At 47.6% G+C, this 20,935-nt stretch overlaps 1 protein-coding gene across 3 annotated transcripts in view; it reads left to right on the top strand.

Moving 5' to 3' along the window:
* The window catches only part of SEPTIN9 (septin 9), a 146,638-nt gene that overhangs the window by 27,685 nt on the left and 98,018 nt on the right, over positions 1 to 20,935 (top strand). For 2 of the 3 annotated variants that reach the window (XM_071573395.1, XM_071573394.1), the window contains exon 2: positions 8,988 to 9,044. The exons of the other annotated variant lie outside the window; for it this stretch is intronic. In XM_071573395.1, the coding sequence (XP_071429496.1) occupies positions 8,988 to 9,044 (57 nt within the window). The remainder of the gene's footprint in view (positions 1 to 8,987; positions 9,045 to 20,935) is intronic. 3 annotated transcript variants of the gene reach the window in all.

Genomic DNA, 20,935 nt, shown 5'->3' with positions numbered 1-20,935 from the left:
AGCTCCTAGAAGCAGGGGAAGTGCTTGACACCTCATTTTGCAGGCAGAGAAAAGGATATGTGGAGGAGGAAAGTTACGTGCAGCAAGTCATGTTAGAGCCCTGATGGTGGCTGAGCAGTTCCTGACTCTTCTGTCACAGCTGAGCTGGTCCTCCCTGCCTACCTATCTCAGCATCTTCCTGGGGCAAGATTAGCCTTGGATGAGCAGAGAATCAAGATGCAGCTAAGGTTGGGGTTGAAGATAAATGTTAGAATATGGATGTATGATGTCCCAGGGCAGAAACTGCAATTCTGAGCTTAAATATTCTGTGTAGGGCTATGCAGGGAGCTGGGTTCTGAACCACAGCCTGGAGCTTGGGCTTTCTGGCTTTCAGGCAATTCTCTGTAATATCAGTGTCACAGGGGTAATACTCTCAACCAAAGGATACAGGCTCATTGTTGTGTGAGCTGTGTGTATGTGGTGCAAAGTGTGCTTGTTCAGGCTGCTGCTGCACTAGGAATGTTTAAGTGAAAGGGCTCCAGGTAGCATTTGCAGCCTAAAGAATATTTAAAATATTTTTTTTGTGTGGATGTTTGATGCAGAGAGAAAAGTGGCCATTGTCTGCTTGAGCTTAATGCTCTTCCAAGATTGTTTTCCATCAAGTGGCCAGACAGCTTGTGAATCTTAACCCTGAATATACATCTGAGTTTCTGGCTAGGAAGAGATTAAATGACTGTGTCCTCTTGTCTGCTGCTTTACCTACTGCTGGTTCCTTCATCTGGATGTTCCATGGCTGCAGTGAAGCATCTCTCATGTGGCAGGAAGGAAAAAGATACTTAGGTTTTTCAGTCTCAGGCACTGGTCTCAAAACCAGAGGCTGCCCCATATCTCCCCCAGCTGTGAGGAGGAGGAGCTCACTGAGGCTGGCCAGCCCAAAGGAGCTGGGTGTGCTCTGGGTGTCCTGTTTGCTCCAGGTGCTGCCAAGCACCCTGGCAGGTTATTCCAGAGGGTCATCCCAATGGGCCACCCAGGCTCAGGAGAGCCCTCAACCTCTGCCCTTTGTCCACTGCTGTTGTGCCGCTGCCTCTTTGTTCTCAGCTTTAAATGCCCCCAGCCCCCTCTGGGAAAAATCAACATTTGCCTTCCTGAGCCTGGCAAACAGGAGGGGTCTGTATTGCATCCTGAGGGCAGCCCAGGCTTGCAGGGCTCCCATGATAATTCTTGTGGTGTTTGTTGCCAGAGGGACCCTCTGAAACACAAGTCTGGGAGTTGTGTGTGTGAAATGAGAGCAGGGAAGCAGTGAGTGGACACTGAGAAAATGCTGGGGCTGAACAATAAAATCTGGATTGCAATGAGGTTACGAGAAGATGGCAAGAAATGCATTTAAAAATCTAAGGAAGGATGACTTGTTAATTTTATTTTATTTTTAACTTGAACTACCACATTGCTGCTTTGTGTGCTAAAGCTGCACACAGTGTCAGTGTGCAGCAGAGAGCCAGATGCTGGGGTGGGAAGTTTGCACCAGGACTTCTCCTGTGTGGTTCCAGGCCTGTGGGAGTGGGGAGCAGAGCTGCAGGGCAGTTTGGGAGTATTTAATCCATATGGAAATACCACACTGCAGTTTTAAAATTCCTTTCTCCTCCTTCAAATCTGACAGTGGTTTTCTCCAACTAATCCATGGCCATTGCCAGAGGAACCTGAGAAAGTGAGGTGCACTTATGGGTCTGGAAGCTGTAAGTGCTGGGGGTTTTTGGAAGGCAGGGAATGATGTGTGGTTGTTTGTTTTGTTCTTTGTTTCCATAGTGCTCTGAGCCTTATCCCTTGTCCATTCAGGCTCCTGGGGACTATGGTGTTATTTCTGTTAATTATTAACTAACACGTTTCTAGCTTGCTGAAGCTCTTGTGGCAGCTGGTTAATGTAAGGGTTGGATTATTTTCTTTGAGCAAGGCTGCAGCTTGGATGAGTTCAGGTGCCTTCTCTCCTTCCCATCTTTCCTGGGCTGCTGCAGGTTCTGCAGAAACAAATGGGACCAGATCCAAGCTGCTGTTGCTCCAGCTTTCAAAGCTCAGTGATGCCCTCCTGTAAAACCCCATCATTTAGTGAAAATGCCACGAGGCAACTGCTCGTTGAATTCCAGTTACTGGGTCCTGTTTCTCTCTCTTGGATTTCAGCAGATAAGGAGTGTGAGCAAATGAGGAGTGTAGTGAAGACAGGGTAAATTTAGAGGGATAAGACTTCTCTGGAAATCTGGTTAACTTCAACAGTGGGCTGGAAGGGATTTTAGTCTTGACAGTGGTTACCAGATCTGTTCCCAACCAGTAGAGCTTTACAAGAGCAGTTTTCTGTTCCTGTGCAAATCCTTTTCCCTTCCCTCCTGCTTCTAAGGAAAAGAATCCCATAAGCCAGTAAAGCTGACAACACATATGAAAGGCCAGTTTTTCCAGTCCTTTCCAATTTGTGAGGATACTTGTGTTATAAATATGCATTTGCACAAGTCATCTGATGTGTTGGTGTGGTGACGTGGCATCTTTGCTGCTGCCCAGCCTGATTACTGGAACACTCCAACCAGAAGGATCACAGATGATGACTAACATGCTTTTTCATATGAAAAACTGCTTGTTTTCTTTTTTTTTGTGCTTTCATGATTGTCCAGTGTATCTCTGAAGCTGTGATGAATTTGTGGGCAGTAAAGAACAGATGATCACAAGGAGTGATGAAATGATCTTGTAATTTCTATGAAGTGAATATCTGAGGACTGAGTTTACTCACCTCAGGATAAACTCATGGAGAAAAGGCACAGTCCCTGCACTGTTTGAAGGCCGTTTTAGCTCTTGAGCAATTTGCCAAAGCAGTTGAGATCACTCCAATGTTTTAATCTTGGTGCTGAGATTGAATGTCTCTGAAAAGCCAAGACTTTGTTCAAGTTCAATTCATGATGACCAGTTAAAAATGTGTGGTGTGGGTTTTGTGGGTCAGCCAAGGCAATTTTCTGACCTTAAGCTCTATGGATGCAGCAATTGATTTCCTGACAATTACTGCAGTTTAAGTTGAGTGAAGAATTTGAATCAAACCCTACGCTTGAGTAAGGTTAAAGTGCTGGATTCCCTGACATCATCTACCACCATGTACAGGACTGGTCCTTCTACCTAATATAGCCTTTTGCTGTAGCCAGACCACTGCTGGGCATGGGAAAGCCTTTCTAACGTTGGAAAATTTGAGGCTTAATTTTTGCTGCCTCTTATCATCAGCACAAGCACTCAGGATAGGTTTTTTAGTGTTACAATGCATTTGGGACATGCCAGAAGTGTAGTGTTATAGGATTATGTGCATCTTGGCAATGCCACTTTAACTGTGGTTTCCTAGAGGGTTATCTGACATCCAGCCTTGGGCAAGGTTTTATGTGTGAACTCGTGGCTCCACGTGTGTTAATAGCACTGTGCTGATTAGCAGTGTGGTCTGGCCCCAGCCTGGTGATACCCAGCTCTTGCATGAGTGTGCTGTTCTAGGCTGTCTGTCTGTGCTTAGACCCAGACACAGCTTGTTGGTGCACCCACACAGTGGTTGCTGTGTTGGAGAGGGTAGTGGTCCACTCCTGAGTCTGTAGTTGGTGCCCCTTGGCAACAGCATCCCTCCATTCCATCAGCCTGCCTCCATCCTGGTGATAGCTTGGTTTGCTGCCAGAGATATTTGATCCATAAGGAAACCATGCATGTGGGTTCAAGGGTTGCTTTTTTCCTAGCTGTGCTCAGCTTCTTTGTAAAGAGTTTCTGTTACACAGAGCCTGGAAAAGTGTCTTTTATTCTTCAGTGCATGTTTCTGATTAGTACTGGAAATGAACATGAATTTTTCCCCCCTTTTTAAAAATATATTCCTTTTGTGGTTAATGTTGCAAGTGGATTTAAAGTTAATGGAAGTGAAGTTTGTAATTGTGTGGCTGATTTGACTTGGGCTTGAAGGATTAGAGATTCTTCTTCCTTTGCTACTCTGCAAACAGATGTCCCTTCCTTGTGGTCTGCAGCTTCCCCAAGCCTCTCTGTCCCCAGTGACACCACAGCTCCATGTGCCAGGCTCTACCTTCAAAGGCAATGTCCTTTGTCAGCATTAGAGTCCTGCAGCTCAGCCTTCAGCAGCTGGTTTGGAGTGTTGGAGAAGCCACAGACGTGCTGGTTGTGCAGTGTGGATCAAACCCTGTGTGGGTTTTCCTCCTGTTAACAGCTCCAGGCCTTGTTACTGGTGAGATATTCTCTAGCCACTTTATTTTAGGAGCTTTTAGAGCTTGTCTGGGTGAAGGATGAAATACAGCTGTCAGTGAAGGCAGTTCTCCTGCCCGGTGTCTGGATAGTACCTGTAAAGTGGATACAAGGAGATTTCCCACTCTCTGTGGCCTTAAAGGTGTTGTGATGGATGTGCACATCCTAACAGGGAGTGGAAAACCCTGTCCCACCAGTTGGCACTGGTACCTGCGCAGGGCAAAGGGATGTCTTTGCTGTCCTTTCCATCCTCCCTAACTGACAGCAGGGTGGCGTAGAGGAGGCAGGGCTGGGTGTCTGCAGCACATGGACTGGTGCAGGTCCCATCCTGGAGGGAGCAAACTCTGCCAGCCTTTGCTTTAGAAGTTGCCAGTGTTGTGTAGGTGCTGTAGGCAGCTCTGACAGGTTGTTTGGCTGAGGAGTCTCCCACCATTCCAGTAGTGAAGTTGAATCCAGAGGTGGCTCTGTGATTTGACTCCCAGCAGAGAGCTCTGGGCAGCCAGGAATGTGGATAAGTCCAGGAAGAAACTGGTCTTGGATGGAGATGTCCCCAGTGCTGTCTGGACACCCTGCTGTGTTGTGCTGTGTGAAGAAGGAAGCTGAATTATCTGATCTCAGACCTGCTAGTAAATACTTGTACCAGAAGCAAAGGTCATACTGGCTGTTCAGATGAGCTGCTTTGCTGACTCCAGCACAGTGTGGGATGGCTCCTGCTGGTTTTGGCCTATCCCTTTCTATCACCACCTTTGTTTGGTTTGGGTTCTTATGTTTGTTTGCTTTTTGTTTTTACTGGACTGTGTAGAGAGTGTGAGTTCCTGAGTTGCATCCTCCATTGTTTGTCCTCACTGCGTGGTTTCTGTTGATAATGGGACTTGCTCATTTGTTCTTTTGAATTTTACATCATATGAGTGTAGCAACACTTACTGTGAGGAGAAAATCAGGCTCAAGTGATCTTCTTGTTACTGTTACATGCATCCATGAAGTTTGGGATGTATCATGCAAACCTTGTGTTTTGGGGGATGCACATGTTGCCTGCATTGGAGGTTGGACATCTCTGGCAATTCCCTGGTTAGCTTTAGGTTCAGATTCAGCCAAGTCATCTAGAAAAGTCACTTTGTAGCATGGGCAGTTTCTCCAAAGAGGTTGGATTAATTCTCCTGTTGCTCTGAATGGTGTCTGCATCCTCTGCACCAGGATAAACATCTAGAAGATGCTCCTATTTCAATATTGGAATACTTTACATCCATCATGTTTTATATCAACAGCTGCAAGAATCACAACAGGGTAGAACATTTGGCCCAGTATTGTCTGGAGGGAGTGACTTAAATGTGAGCCTGGCTGGGATTTTGCTTGCACTGCCATGACACGGCTGGAGTGACTCTTGACTGCAGCAGTTGTGAAGGAGATCCCAGTGAAGCCCAGTGTCCTTGAGTGCTGCTGCCTTGCCCAGGCTGTGGGTCTGGAGGAATTAGTCATTGATTATAAAACATGAAAAAACTATTGCTCAGCGAGTGAGCCAAGGTGAGGCTGAGTGGTGAGAGTGTTAAACTTTGTCCTGCCGAGGCACATCTGCTGGGCTGAATGAACTGCCCTTGGACTGACTGGTTTTAACTGTTGGAGTCTTCAGTTTTGAATCTGTTCACTGGGAATGAGGGGAAGAATTCCTAATTTCAACTAAATAAAGCATATTGCATTATGTTTTTTTGTCCAGTGCATTACAACAAATTTATAGGATAGCTTGAGGGCATTTGAACTGCGTTGAGAAGGAAGGCCTCAGGCACTGTGTCTGGGGTGGAAACCTTTGATTTTGGTTTTTCACAGCCCTCCAGCTCAAACATGGGGCTCAGGCTGCTGCTTCCAGGCTATAAATAGAGGTAACCCCAGAACATGCTCTCTGGTCCTGCCCACTCCACTGGCTTCCTGGCACTGTGTTCACAGCAGCATATTTTTAGCTGTTGCTTTCTCATTACTTATTTTACTTTTTGACAGATCTTCTCTTTTTGCCTTGCCAGGCTTCCAGCTTTCCCTGCTGTTTATCTGCTCTCCAAGACTGTGTCTGGATCCTCCTTTGGTGGAAGGGCAGTGAGACATCACAGATAGCAAGCTTGGCTCAGGGTCTGTAGCCCTCCCTTCTCTTTTCAGATTCTCTGTTAAGATATTGGGCAGCCTGAATGGATTTAATGTTTGCTGCTTCTTTTTCCTTTGTCTGAAAGGGAATTAACAGCATTAATATGTTTTATTAATGCTCACAGGCAGTGAAGCAACAGCTGTCAGAAAAACTTCCTTCTAATGCTTCCTCCAACACACAGCAAATCAATTCAGCTTGTCCACCCATTTAAAAAGGGTATGAATAGTAATTCCAGGTCCCCAGAGTAAACCTGTGAGACAGGGCATATAAACAAATTCTCAGAAACGTTTGCATAAAAGCCACAGGCTCAGCCAGGGCACGGATGCTCTGGTGGCTGTGCCGTGTTGGATGCTCCAAGTCCTGTGTGTGTTTTTCCACTGGAGTCGTTGCTAAAGGGAATAAAGCCTATTTCCTCCGTGCAGTCCTGTCCAAGCTTGTAAGCTCCTCGTTCAGCTTCCGTCCTGCCCTGCCGCAGACTGAAGGAAGTCTTTGAACCCAAAAGGCTGCATTTAACGAGCTCAGCATGGCTGCAGAGCCGCGTTCCTCAGCGTGCCACCCATAAGGGATGATTTTTCTCTGGTTTTGGAGCAATTCTAGAAGCCAGATTTCAGCACTGCACCTGGTCTGCACAGAGGTGCTCGCTCTCTGCATGGAGCTAAGCCAGCAGAAAGCTGTTTTTGCCTCCTCTCTTGAAAAAATGTATTTAAAACTGTTGAGCAGAGGAAATATGCCTTCTCATTCTTGCTGGTGTCCAAAAAAGCAGTAGACATTTAGAGAAGAGGAAATAATTAAGAAAAAGATTCAGGGACTGGGTTTAATAGAAAAAATATGTTTAAAATATCTAATGCTGGGTTATAATGCACAAGTTCCTAGAAACTCCAGCCCATTACTTTCTGTCAGTCATGGAAATTACAGACTGGGTGATGTGGGTAGCAGCAATCTGTCCCACTGCAATGCAGGTAAAGCTCCTTGCAAGACAAACTGGGTGTTCATTGATGTGGATGGACAGTCCTGGCTCTATTTTTGGCCCTTTGGCTGGTGCTGCTCTTTGGGGGGGCAGAGCCAAGTGGCTCTGGGTTGTGCTGGCCATGTGTTCTCCCTGTGCTGCTGTTTCCCAGGACCAGCCCTGTGGTTCAGCCACATAACCTTGTAGGCACAGAGGCTTTTTATATTAGAAAAGGAAAGGGAGAGAGCAAACACACACAAATGCAAAAGCACAGAGTTCTGAGCATGAGATGCTTTTTTCCAGCCCAAATTGCCAGGCAGCTTTTTCCTTCCCTCCCTCCGTCCCAGGGCTTACTGGTATGAAAGTTTCCCTGCCTTTTTTCTCTATTCTTAATGTATTCGTATCTTGTATGATGCACTTTTTCCAGTTGACAAGGTTTGTAAGGTTGTAAGTATGTTACAAAGCACAGTTTAGGGTTGTTCTGCAGCTTAAACTGGTGTTGCTCTAAGCCCTTTAATTATTGTCCAACAGATCTGATAGATGGTGAGACGGTAGTTTAAATAATATAATTGAACCACAACATCACCCCAAAATCCTGGGAATTTCTTTCCTATTTGCAGGCTAGTGATCCTGATTCAATACTTTTGTGTGCTCAAGCAGGGTTTGTAATGAGCTGAGAAGCTTCTGTGGCTTGACAGCTCCAGCATCTGGTGTCTGAGAGGATGGACACCATCCTGGAGTTGTTCTTCATGCAGCAGGACCCACCAGAGACCTGCCAGACCTTCTGGGAATCCCCATACTTGGACCTCAAAGCTTTTGGGGTGATTTCAGGATTTAGCATCCCACCCAAGGTGGTTCACTGTGTTGTGGCCACTCTTATAGTGGTAAAAAAAGGAGAAACTGAGGCACTAATCAGTGTACACTTTCAGCATATGGTTGTGTTTTAAGTGCTTTTTAAGGAGAGTTCTGATTCTTGCTGAGTGTTTCAGCCTACCTGAGAAGGGAGTGTTCTGTCAGTCACCCTTTTACAAATAGGTAGCTGGGTCAGCAGAGAAATTAAACAAGTTGCTGATGGATTAGGAATGTTGTTGTAGTCAGCAGGTCCTGCTGACTTGCCTGGAGTCTGGGAGGCACTTGGGAGTTTCTGATGACTTTCTTAAATGGGTATGGGAAGGGAGGTGCAGCCCATATTCCAGCTGGTCTGACCCCATGACAGGGTTCTCATACATGGGGTGTTCCCAGGATGCTGGGTGCAATTTAGCAAGTAGTTTCTGCCAGTGCATGTCCTTAAATTCCTGTGCTTCCCTCTCCCTTCAGGGAAGCCTGTCTCTGGAAGTGCTGCACTTGTCTCGAGGATAAAATATCCTGGAGCAAGAGGTGAATGTGTGTGTCCCACTTAATGATTTCAGAAGTTCCCTCTGGTGTTTCTGGAAACCCTAAATGGATTTGTGGGTTTGTTATGTTTGACTAATAATGTTTGACATCTTCAGGGAAAGGAGGAGGTCTCTCCTCAGGTGTTTTTCTGTTTAAAATAACATAAGGCTCCTTGATTCACAGAGGTGGTTGTGCAGAGCAGATTCCCAAAAGAAAGTAAACCTTTCCAGGTGTAGAGACATAGCAAAGAGATAGATCCACTTAGCATATTCCCATGAACTCCCTATTCAAACCTTCTTCTTGCTTTAGGAATCAGCCGGACCTCCACTGGGAGACTTCGGAAGCTCAGCGACCAGACCAGTCCAAGTAAGTTGTGTGAATTTCCCTCTTTGAAACTCCCTCATCACATAAAAAACAGTTGAATAATTGGGAGGATGCAGGTGGTAACACTCAGAAATCACATCTTCATCCTCCTGTCATGTTCAGAAAGGCAGAGCTGGCTGCTGATAAATGCAGAGCTCTGTGTGCTGGAGAGAGACAACAGTACAAGTCAAAAAGAGAGCAGGGTATATATATTTTTTAAAATCCCCACCAAAGTTTGAAAAGAGATAACAATATAAAATAAACTATTAATTCCTTACTGACTAACAGCTCCAGAGACAATAATTAGCAATCCTCAGTTCAATTCAAGGGGTCTAACACAGGGCAGCAGAAAGCAGGAGTGGCCTGAGGTTGAAATCCAGCTTTAGTAGCTTTTTCAGACTCTCCTTAGCTATTACATTTTATTGGATGTGGAGATTTATGGATTATAAGTGCTTGTGACTAAATTTACAATCCTAATTACAGCTTGATGTTTTGGAAGCTGCTTCTGATTCAGAAGGAAGCAGGTGGGAGGGTTTGTTTTTCTTGAAAAAGGTGTTTTCCAGCCTCGGGGAAACAGTAGCAGAATTCTCGGTGGTTGGGAGTACCCGAGGCCGTGCACTCTGCTGGTGACTTGGGGCTGCCCAGGGACAGAGGCATATCCCTGGTGGTTGTCTGCATTGGCCTGACCCTGCCAGCAGAAAATTTCACTCTTCTCCACTAAAATACTGAAAGGGGAGCTGAGGCAGCCCAGTGCTGGGCTTTTCTTTCTGGTAGGTAGCCCCTTTTTGCTGGCTGTGTTAGCCCCTCCAGTGAGCCTGTGCCGCTCCTCAGTTCAAACCCCTGTGGAAAACATGTCTTAGTATTGAGACACCTTGTACATCATAGACATTATTCTTTATCAGCAGGTGCCTTGTTGCCTTTGAAATCTTCCTTCATGTTTCCTTCTCTGAGATGATGGAATTCTAGAATCATTTGGGTTGGAAAGGACCTTGAAGACCATCTAGTTCCAACCTGTGTGACCTCCCTTTGCCATTGCCTCATCATTCTCTCCAGGATGCTGACAGCTGTCTCTGCTGCTTGTTACCTGCCCCCCCCCCAAGAAGCCCACTTGAAACCCTGCTGTGTCCACACTTAGTTTGGGATTTTATCCACTCCCACCCTCTTGGTCTCTCTGTCACTCAGTTTCTCCCTCTGGGCTTGATTTGCTATTTCAATTCATCTTCTCAGCCCTCATATCCTGTCTCAGCTCCCAGATGTACTTATCAAAACAGTCATTTTCAGCTTTTCCCTCAGCGTGGGTGGGAGCAGAAAGCCACCCTCAGGATGCCTTCCTGGAGCAATGACTTCAGGGCTTTGCTGCATCAAGGCATCAGCCCATGTGGAATGGGAATTAGTCATGGATGTCTGGTTAAACATGCACTGAAGTGCCCTGGGAGCTGTGGCACTGCCTGCCTTGCCCTCATCCAACATTAGTGACCAGCACAGGGACAGGGATGTTATGGCACAGATGAAGGTGACAGGGGACATGCCATGCTGTGACATTGTCTTGCTGCTGGGACAGATGTTCCTTTGCCATGCACGATCACCACCTCCAACCCTCCTGTTGTGATGTATCACTGGGAGCTTGTAATTGTGGTCATAGTAGGGCACTACACCCCAAACTGATGTCAACCAGCAGGAAAAGTGCATTGAGTGATAATTATTGGGGAGTCACAGTGTTGTGTGAGTGCTAAAGCTTCGTGGCAGCAAGAGGTGAGGGCAGAAGAACTGAGCTGCATTTTAAAGCTGATGCTTTAAAACTCGACCACCAGCACAGAGCTGGTAGGTTTGAGCTGAAGTGTGTGTTTATCTTCTGCATATGCAAAAACAAAGCTGCTGTCTCAGCCCTGGCACCGTGTGTTTCCATATACACACGTCTGAGGACAGAAGGGGGAATTGGTCCAGTTCCAAAGGGAGCTGGGGTGTAGAGAATCTAAATTGACAGACACAGAGCATTTGTTCAAGCTTGTTTTCTTTAGACTCTAATTATATACTTTTCCACTTTTCTGGTGAGAGACCTTGTAAATTTTAATATTTTTTTTTCAAGTTAAAAATCAAATCAGTGGTTCAGTCCTTCAGTTTACATTGCAGTAAATATTTATGACTCCATATAACTGCAGTTCAATTTCCCCTTGTTTCAGGTCCAAATCTTCCCTTCTGCACATCTGGCCTTGCACCCAGGAGCTTTTATTCCTGTGAAAGATAAATTCGGGGTTGGGATGACAGAGCAGTGGTTGCAAGTGAAGCGTTGCAGAGGGGTCTTGGTTGCTTTGGGCTCTTTGCCACCCTAAACAAAGAAAAGGATGATGTGCATTTCCACAGCCACCAGCTCTTGGGATTTAGATGGCTACTTCCATTTATTGCCTTGGGGCACGTAGTAAGGGCAGGAACCTGAAGACTTCATGTTGATCCCTCTTAGAAACCTCATTCTGTGACTCAAACTTTCTTGCCCCTTTGGACGTGGTTGGATGGTGTTGGCATCCAACAGTGCTCAGTGAGCAGCAATTCCAGGGCTTTGGGGCTGTGGTTTTTGTTTTGTACAAGTCTGCTGCATAGTGCCAGGTAAGCCAGTGAGGTGGGATTCAGAAGTCCCTCTCCAGCTCTCTTGTTGTCCCTTTAGGCACTGAAAGGGGCTCTAAGGTCACCCTGGAGCCTTCTCTTCTCCAGGTTGAACACCCCCAGCTCTCCCAGCCTGGCTCCAGAGCAGAGGTGCCCCAGACCTTGGAGAATCTTTGTCCCTTCCTCTGGATTGCTCCTTCTTATGCTGAAGACTCTAGAGATGGAGGCAGCACTGCAGGTGGGGTCTCAGAGTGGAACAGAGGGGCAAAGTCCCCTCCCTTGACCTGTTGGTCACAATCCTTGTGATGCAGCCCAGGACAGGGTTGACTTTCAGGGCTGGCAGTGCACATTGCTGGATCATATTGAGCTTCCTGTCCACGGACATCCCCAAGTCTTTCTCCCCAGGGATAGTCTTGATCCATTCTCTGCCCAGCTTGTATTTGTTCATGGGATTGCCCTGACCCAGGTGCAGGATGTTACACTTGACCCCATTGAACTTCATGAGGTTCACATGGGCCCAATTCTTCAGCCTGTCCAGATCCCTCTGGATGGCATCCCATCCCTCCAGCATGTTGACTGCACAAGTTAAGAATGGCTTGTCAGGGATGTTACTCCCACTTCAGTTTCCTACAGCTGTACTTGATGAATTTGAAGGAGGGAAATATTTGCTGACACTTGCCATCCAGAGCAGTGGTGTGTTCTGGGCCAAAAACCAGCCCAGAGCAGCTGGAGTGGAAGAAATCGGCATCATGTTCCTCTCGGGCAGCCAGCTGTGCTCTGTAGTTTGGTCTGTTTCCAGCCTACAATTCAGTTTTTGCTGAAAGGAAGGAACTTCCCTGGCAGGGGTAATACAGGAGAGTGTCCATAAAAAGGTAGGTTACTGATTTAGCTAAAACAGTGTATTTTTTCCTGTGTAGTTGAACACAGAGAGGATGATGCCTTTAGTTTTGTTTCAGCAGCGCTGCTCTTGCACCAGTGCTATTTGTGGGTCAGGTGCTTTGTTCAAGAGAAGTCCCAAAGGGGTGGGAGGGGAGCAGGTGCCTCAGCTTTCCTGTTTCACCCTTTGTCTGGCTGTGTGGCTGCCTGGAACCGGCTGGAGCAGGGCAGGGCAGGCTGCCAGGACCAGCTGCGGTCCAGGGCAGGCCTGGCTTTTCCATCCAAAAAGCAGGAGCACCAGCAGCCCCACTTCTGCATCATCAGCAGTTGGCTGAGGATCAACCACAACTTGTCTCAGTGCTTTTTGGAAGTGCAGAGCATAATTTTGGAGAGGCACAAAGCTCAAGGCCAGCTATCTGGCTTGTGTAAGAAAGGGGCACTCACTGATGTCATGAAGCTTTTGTTGGGACAGTTTTTCTTGTATTGTCTAAATACTTCTCTTGGATATAAAGCAGAGAGACTCCCATCCCAGACATTGTTTGCAGCAGCTCAAGCCCCTCGTTCACCCACTGTGTTGATGGTAGACAGGGGCCAGAAGCCACAGTGGTGATGGAGGAGGAGTGAGTTGGTTCAAAGATGCTGGTTGTGGTGTGAGCCTCTGAGCTTCTGCTCAGGGCACAAGCTCTAAAACCCTGTTGACCATGGTGTTACTGCATTGTCACACTGCCCAGGGCACCCAGGAGGTCTCTGCAAGAGCCTGGTACCTGGGATTAGTAGAAATGGGGAGAGTATAGTCTTACATTAAAGTATCAACAAGATGGGCACAGATAGCTCTTGTCTTACTGTGCTCTTCCCTGGTCAAGTCTTGCATTTTCCCAGTAATAGTTATTGATGTTCCCTCTTCATAGCTGGGGGAAAGAAAGCACCAGAGAAGCTGAAAGCTGTGCCTTGAGCATTGCCTGTGAATCTGGGGATCCTTCCCCATGGGCACTGAAATGGGAAGATGAGTGGCCAGGTGGGTGGAAGAGCTAAACACACATAGCTGTGGGCATAGCTTAAGTTGACATGATGACTTTAATAGGGACAGCAGGATTTCAGTGGGGTTTGCTAATTTGGGATGCTCCAAATTCACGGTAGGTATGGCAATAGATCTTGCTGTTTCCCTCACTTGATTAGGTAGTTTGCCCTGAGGATTATCTCCTCTCGTTATGCCTGGAGTCTGTAAGAGCATAACTCTAAAAATTGGTTTATGTGAAGTTGGGGGTTAACCAGAATAGTGGAAATAAACAAAAGAAACGTCGAAGGCCGGGGGCTCCCCAGTGGAGCGTGCATGATGGCTGTTACATAAGCTAATTTGGAGTGCTATAAAAACCATTAGGTGTGTGAGGGGTTTTTCCTCAGGGAAGAGCTGTCAGAACTGTCACATATCTGCAGCTCAGGCATGGGCACCCTCACTCACAGCACAGCCCTCCACGTGTCATTGTGGTATCTGAGCGAACTGAGGTTGGGAACTGTTCCTGTAAGGTGGTCTAGACCTTCAACTTACCCTGCATCTGTTTGGTAGCTTTCTGTTGGCATACTGGGATCCAGGCTGTGAGTGCAGTACTTCTGGTCCAGCTGGAAGCTGGAGGGATGCACAACATCTCTTTGCAGTGTGATGTCAACATCTCTTTGATGTGTGATGAAATGGCCTCAAGTTGTGCCAGGGGTGGTTTAGATTACGTATTGGGAAAAATTTCTTCACTGAAAGTGTGGTCAGGCATTGGAACAGGCTGCCCAAGGAAGTGGTGGAGTCGCCATCACCCCTGGAAGTCTTCAAAAGTTGTGTGGATGTGGCACTTGAGGACATGGTTTAGTGGTGAACAGAGCTGTGCTGGGTTAATAGTTGAACTCAATGATCTTGGAGTTCTTTTCCAACCTTAACCCGCCTATGATTCTATGTTTTTAGCACAGATGTGCTTTCACTGTGGTGGAGCAGCTGAGGGGTTAACTGGAGATTGTGGTTGCAGCCTCATTGCTCTGATGTGTCCTTAGATGAGGTCATATGAATTTCTTCGGGCAGCCTCTATTCCCCTTTGTTTTAAGCACCAAACTGGTCACTCCAGCTGTGCTGGTCTCTGTGCCAAAGTGTCCCCATGCACATGCACCACGTGCTCCCCTCGGGCTCCCTGGTGGCAACCCCCCACTTGACACGTGTCCTCTTCATCACACATGTCCTTTCTTATTAGGAGAGCAAAGCAGCAGAAGGTGAAACTTGGCCACCAGAAAGCTTGGAGAGTCTCTTCTGCAGCAGCACAGCTCTGTAGGTGATCCCAGCTCCAGGCAACAACAAGTTGAAGTGAAAAGGCTGCTCTCAGTTCAGGTGCCTGGATTCCTGCATGGGCACACACAGGACACTGTTTGGGCAATGCTGACATGTGGACTCTGAGCTGCCTGGGACAGTCCTGTGGGGCTCCCACGTGCTCCCAGCAGAGCTCTGTGTGACTTACAGTGAATGAGGGAATGTGGGCACCTGTGTGCACAGCTGAGGAGTGAAGGAACAGTGATGGGTGCCATGGGCCTGTGCTGAGCCCTGTCTGCTTGTTCTGTTCCTTTACAACACCCATGATTTGTTTCCAGTCTGAAGTATAATCTTTTTAGTTCCAAAAGGCTGCTGAAAGTTGGAGGTGAGGAGGTACATCTCTTTATGCTCTCTTCCTACAGCACCTGCACTCCGGGCTCTGGTGTAAGCAAATCAGAGACAGTAAGATATAAATCAGTGATTCAGGAGTGACCTGAATGCTCTGTATTGTTTGTGAGCTTCAGCTGCTCCCTGTGTTTTGAGATAACATTTTTCCTCACTGGAGTGTGACACAGATTTGCTCATGAGGGCTGAGGAGGCACACAGGGTTCCCCTGGGGTAAGGAGATGTAGAAGCACAAAGTGTGGCTTTTCCAGGACAGGAGCAGCAGTCCTTGAGCCAAGGTTATTTATCACCTCAGGAGCAGACATCTCTGGAGGAATCTTCTAGTGTCCTTTCAGGAGAGCCTCCCATCAGGTGCAGCAGAGAGCAGGGAAGGGGAATGTCAGTGGAGTGTGGTTTTATCTCATTTGTTTTCTCATCCTGTTCTGAAGGATGGAGGAAAAAATCCCATGTCCTCTAAAGTAAAACAGTGTGCTGAGAGAGAAATATATCCATTATGACCTCTGCCAGCCCCAGGCTGTAAGCTGGAGGGGCATGGCTGTGCTGGGATGTGGATGGCTCAAGGTGCCTGTGTTGATGGGGCGGGTGGAGGGAACCCTCCTGGGGCTGGTGGCAGTGAAAGGACACACTTCCAGCTGGGGTGTCAAAGGGCACTGGGGGAATGGGATAGCTATGGAAGTGGGAGTGTGCAGGATAGAGCATCTGACCCCCTTCTCCTTAAGAACTGGGGAAATGAATGAAAGGAGGAAGGAGGGCTGGTAAGAGCTGTCCTGGTCTGTATGTGCTAACTCATGAGCGTTGGTTACCTCAGAAGCTGTGTGTGGTCACATTTCTCTTGGATGACTACATGTGCCTCTTCCTGCTGCTTATTTTCTTCATCTTTTTGTTGCTGAGACGTCAGTTTGCAAATTGCTCTTGGGCATCTTGGCAGGGCAGCTTGTGGCTGCTCAACTTTCCTTCTTCCCTCTCAAAGCCTGGTATCCCTCATCACCCAGGCAGAGGCAAATTCCCAAGCCCAGGCTGCCCACCACAGGCATCCTCTGAGCCTCCAAGGCCAGTGCATCCTGTGGTGGCCAGTGTTTACCAACCCCCTAATTGTACCTTAGAGAGAGAGAGAGCATGGATTTACTCCTTGCTATATTTGTCTGGTGTCTAGGACTGCAGGAGATAATGCCCTTTGTTGCAGGGATGACTTGTTTGGAAGGCAGCTCTGCAGTGGGGTTAGTGAATAAAATGCTGTAGATGTTCAGGAGTGACCTACAAGCATGAAGTCTCTCTGCCAAAATTTTGATAGCCAGGAATGCAATGAGTGAGCTCCATAAAAAAGCACCAGTAGCAAGAGGCATTCCTGATTGACCAACTCAATGGAGCAGTCCCTCCTTGGTTTAATTCTTCTGTAATTTGATTTCTGGTCAAAAGGGTGTTAGGATGTTCAGAGAAATGTCCAGGCCTGGGTGATTCTGGTGCTAAATGAAATGAGGGTCTGTTGCACAGTTCTGGAGCATTTTGTTTCCTTCAGTGGATCATTCTTTCTCCAGCAATGAGGACTTTAAGGCAAGGTAAAGATGACGATGGTGTCTTGTTGCTGCATCCTATCAAGGCAGCATCTCTCTGTGTTGCAGCACAATAACATGGTGAAATCCATCAGAGAGAGTCCCTTCCTGTGGCTTTCCCAATAGACAGAAATACTTTGAAAATCCATGTGTCAAGAAGGTGAAACAAGCATCCCAGGTTTATCCTTAGGTGCAATCTCCCCTCCACACCAAGATGCTGAGTGTTTCTTCCCACACTCCTGTGCTGTCTTTGTGTAAAGTGCCCAGAAATTGTGCAGCTTTTCATTTAGATCAGATTTCTGAGTCACATCCAGCCTGGTCTTGGGCCTCATCTAACCTGGCCTTGAACACTTTCCTGGGCAACCTGTGCCAGTGCCTCACCACCCTCACAGGAAAGAATTTCTTCCTCATACCTAATCTAACCCTGCCCTCTGGCAGTGGGAAGCCATTCCCCCTTGTCCTGTCACTCCATGTTTGTGTCCAAAGTCCCTCTACAGCTCTCTTAGAGTCTCTTTGGGTACTGGAAGGAGCTGTAAGATCTCCCAGGAGCCTTCTCTTCTCCAGGGGGAATGACCTCAGCTCTCTCAGCCTGTCCAGAGCAGAGAGGCTCCTCTGGGCTCTCTCCAGCAAGTCCATGTCCTTCTGTTAGGGACCCCAGAGCTGGACACAGTGCTCCAGGCTGGGTCTCACCAAAGTGGAGCAAATACAGCAGGGCCCAAAGGAACTCTGCCTTCCCCCAGCAACTGCTTGGTGGGGAATGACCACAGAGCTTCAGGTATGGAGCAACCCTCTGTTTTGGGGTCTCAGGGAGTGAGTTGTGGAAAACAGTGTTGAGAGGGCTAGACTGATGGCAGGGAGGAGTCCAGGAAGGAAAACTTAAGCAGAAAATTGTGGAGGAGTTAATATTTATCTGGAATTCCCTGTGCTTTCTGGGAGGGTGAGGGGTCCAGTCCTGCCCTGCCAGCTGCTATTAATACTTCAGGACATGAGTGTTAAAGTGTGAGGAGGGAACTTGGGATGCAAGGGATTTCTGGCAGTTTGAGGCTTTCAGGAAGAGAGATTGAGAGCCAGCACAGAGGAGAACTCTGAGAGGAACTGTCCTTAAAGACACATCCTTGCATGGCATGAGACAGGACACAGAGTCTCCCTGTAGGTATCATTTCAGGCTGTGTGGGATTGGGGCAGGAGTGGGGATGTGCTGCTGCTGTCTTAGACATCCTCTGCTGTGACTGCCACACCTACTCTGGCTGGTGATGAGCTTTGTGTCCTGGACATGATCTCTCGCTTGGGAAAGGCAATAACTTAAAGGATCTGTATAATTTGCATTCCTGTGTTGAATAAATACAGGTTTTCATAAGAAATAGCCAGGGAGTGGCAAAATAGAACTTGGCAGCCAAATGTGGAGCAGCTGAGAGCTGCTGCTTAGGGCAGGGCAGCTCCATGTCTGCCCAGGTGGGAAAGAGGGGTGGAGTGGGGAGGCAGAGAAACACCTGGAAAAGAGCAGGGCAGCAGCATTCAGAGGGTAAGTACCTCCCTTGAAAAGAGGAGGATCTCCTTAGTTTGGAGATCTTGGTTTGGATCGCCTTGTTTGTTTGGGGTTTTTTAATGAAAAGGAGAATTTTAGCCAGAGTTTTTTCTTCCTCATCCTCGAGGCTCATATAAATGTAAATGAAAGGTTCTTGGAGCAAACAGTCCGTGGAGGCTCAGATACTGTCATCTGCTGGCTGGGTCCTGCCTGGGGGTAAATGGCATGAAGAGAATATAATGGAGTAACACTTGATTGCACTGTTTGAGTTGGGACCTGTATTTCCTCATGTGAAAGTGCTTCAGTGAACATAATTTGATTTAGGAATGCTCCGCCCTGCTGTGCTGTCCCCTCCTTTGTGCTCTCCTCCCAGCTCACCAGCACTGCAGATAGCTGAGCTTGTGAGAGAACCAGTTGAATTCCCATTTTTCCTGCCTCTCCAGGCTCTGGAACTCTAAGGCTGCTCTGGCTGCTTCCCAACACCTTTGTCAGTGCAGTGTGACCCTCTGATCCCTGCATGGGCTTGCAGAGTTCACCCGTCTCAGCTCAGCTCTGGGGGTACAAGGTGGTACCTGGCTGGTTTGCTAAACCCTGGTGAAAGTGGCTGGCTGGGACTGGGACTGCATGGCTGAACTAGGTAGGAAAGAAAATCACTCTTCAGTTGGTACAAATGCCACAGGAACATAATCTCAGCATAAAACTAGAAAGGTAGACTAGGAATTGCAAATAAAATCTACCTGAATGCCTGCAGGTCTCTGTGCCACTGCTGTGGGTGTTGACAGTGTCAACAGTCCTAAAGCCCTTCCTGGCTGCCCAGTGCTGCCCTGGGCTCTGTGCCTTGTACATGGTCCCTGCTTATCTGTGAGTTCATGCACAACAAGCAGGTTATGGCTTGGCAAAGGGCTTGGGTGTTGCTGGCTGAGCCTTGGAGAGGTGTGAGAGAAAGAAAATTCAACTTGAGCCTGGAGCAGCAGGGCTTGGTTTACTTTCTTCTTTGTGATTTCCTTCCTTGCTTTCTCTGCACCTGGCGGTGTTTCCTGCTGGCTGTCACTGGGGGGAATGTCCAAACCTGTGAGGGAAAGCATGTGCACCCCTGTGCCAGCCTCCATGAGTACTGGGTGGCAGCAGAGCCAGGCTCCTGCTTTGATTCAGATTCTTGTTTGCAAATGGAAACTGGGTTTCTTTCTATAGCAGATAGTGGTGATTTTCCTAAAGTTGTTTCTGTGTCTTCTCATGGCTTTGCCAAAAATCAGCCCTGGGGGACCTTGAACTCCAAGAAGACAACCCAAGCCAGGGGAGAGACTTCTTTGTCCCTTTCCTAAACCCTTGGTGTGTTTGGCTTCCCTTCCACCCTGTAGCAGGAGTATTAGAAAATAGAATATATATTGTCTTTCTATATATGTAAATGTACAGTGTGCAGACCACCAAACATCTGTTGGAACAGGCATGTGATGAACTTCTTAATAATTCTCAAAAGCTAAGGAAGGTGGGGGATCCCCAGCCCTGTGATATGAGGGTTGCTGGAACTGCAGCTCTGGAGAGAGCAAACCCCAGTGCTGACATCACCTGCACAGGGTACCCCTCTCTTAATCACAGGCACCCCAGTGTTTGCCTAGGAGAGTTCTGCTTCAAATGGAGACATCTCACTGCACCTTAAAATGAATCAATGAAAATTTAGTTGGGACCTGAAGTCTGAATGACAGCATCTACCTGGGGGCAGGTTTTATAAGTTTGAAGTTCAATTGCATTAGTCATCATTTGGATTCACTTCCCTGACTGCCTTATGGTGATCGACCCTGCAAGAAATGGTGCCTTCATTTTATCCTTCCTAATCATCTGGGTCTTGATGGGTTAGTCTGGAGGCTGAAATGTGTGCTGCCCCCATCCTTTCTTCCTTTCCATTCACCTTCTTCCTTTCTCCATGCTTCCCCTGAGTTTTTTCCTTCCTCTCCAGCCTAAGGAGCTTGGCACTGAGGCTGCCCTGTGGAGGCAGTGCTGTGGGTTTTGTGCTGTATGGGGCTGTGAGCTCCCCTGTGTCCTTGCTTTGTGCTCTGCACCTTTGAGGTCTCAGGCAGGAAATGTGGTTTTAGCCTGTTAATGGGAAAACATTGCTTATTGTCCCCTCTAATGCCTTGGGCTCTGGCAGCAGGAACATGCAGAGCTTTAATAGCAAACAGTGAATGAACAGGAATTTGGGAATGAATCTAAATCTCCATGCCCGTGGAATAACCTACCGGGGGTTAAAGCTTCCCAAAGGATTGGACTGTCCTGGGGCTGCCTCCCACCAGCTCCCTGCTGTCTGTTGGGATGTGCAGAGGTTGCTGCTGGCTGCAGGCCTGCACTGACCCCATGGTTGGGTGCTGGCTGTGTTCCTCCCTCTGCTTCTGGGACAGATATTCCATCAGCTGCTGAAGAGGAGAAATCCACAATATTGAAAAGCAATATAATGTAGGACTGGGCCATCCACAAGTCTCAGCAGTGCCTGCAATGGCTGGAGTATCTCCCTGGAAGTTTGTTTATCCAGCTGGGCAACAACCTGTCCTTCTGCCCAGGGTATGAGAGGACTGCCAGGCTCTGTCACATCTATCACACTTTGAGTTTTATCATTTGAACTTGTGAGCATTTGGGGGCAAAAAGTGTCACATGTACCACGCTGATC

Source organism: Pithys albifrons, chromosome 19 (assembly GCF_047495875.1).
Source record: "Pithys albifrons albifrons isolate INPA30051 chromosome 19, PitAlb_v1, whole genome shotgun sequence".
Classification (NCBI taxonomy): domain Eukaryota; kingdom Metazoa; phylum Chordata; class Aves; order Passeriformes; family Thamnophilidae; genus Pithys; species Pithys albifrons.
This window is presented reverse-complemented; position numbering and strand designations above follow the sequence as displayed.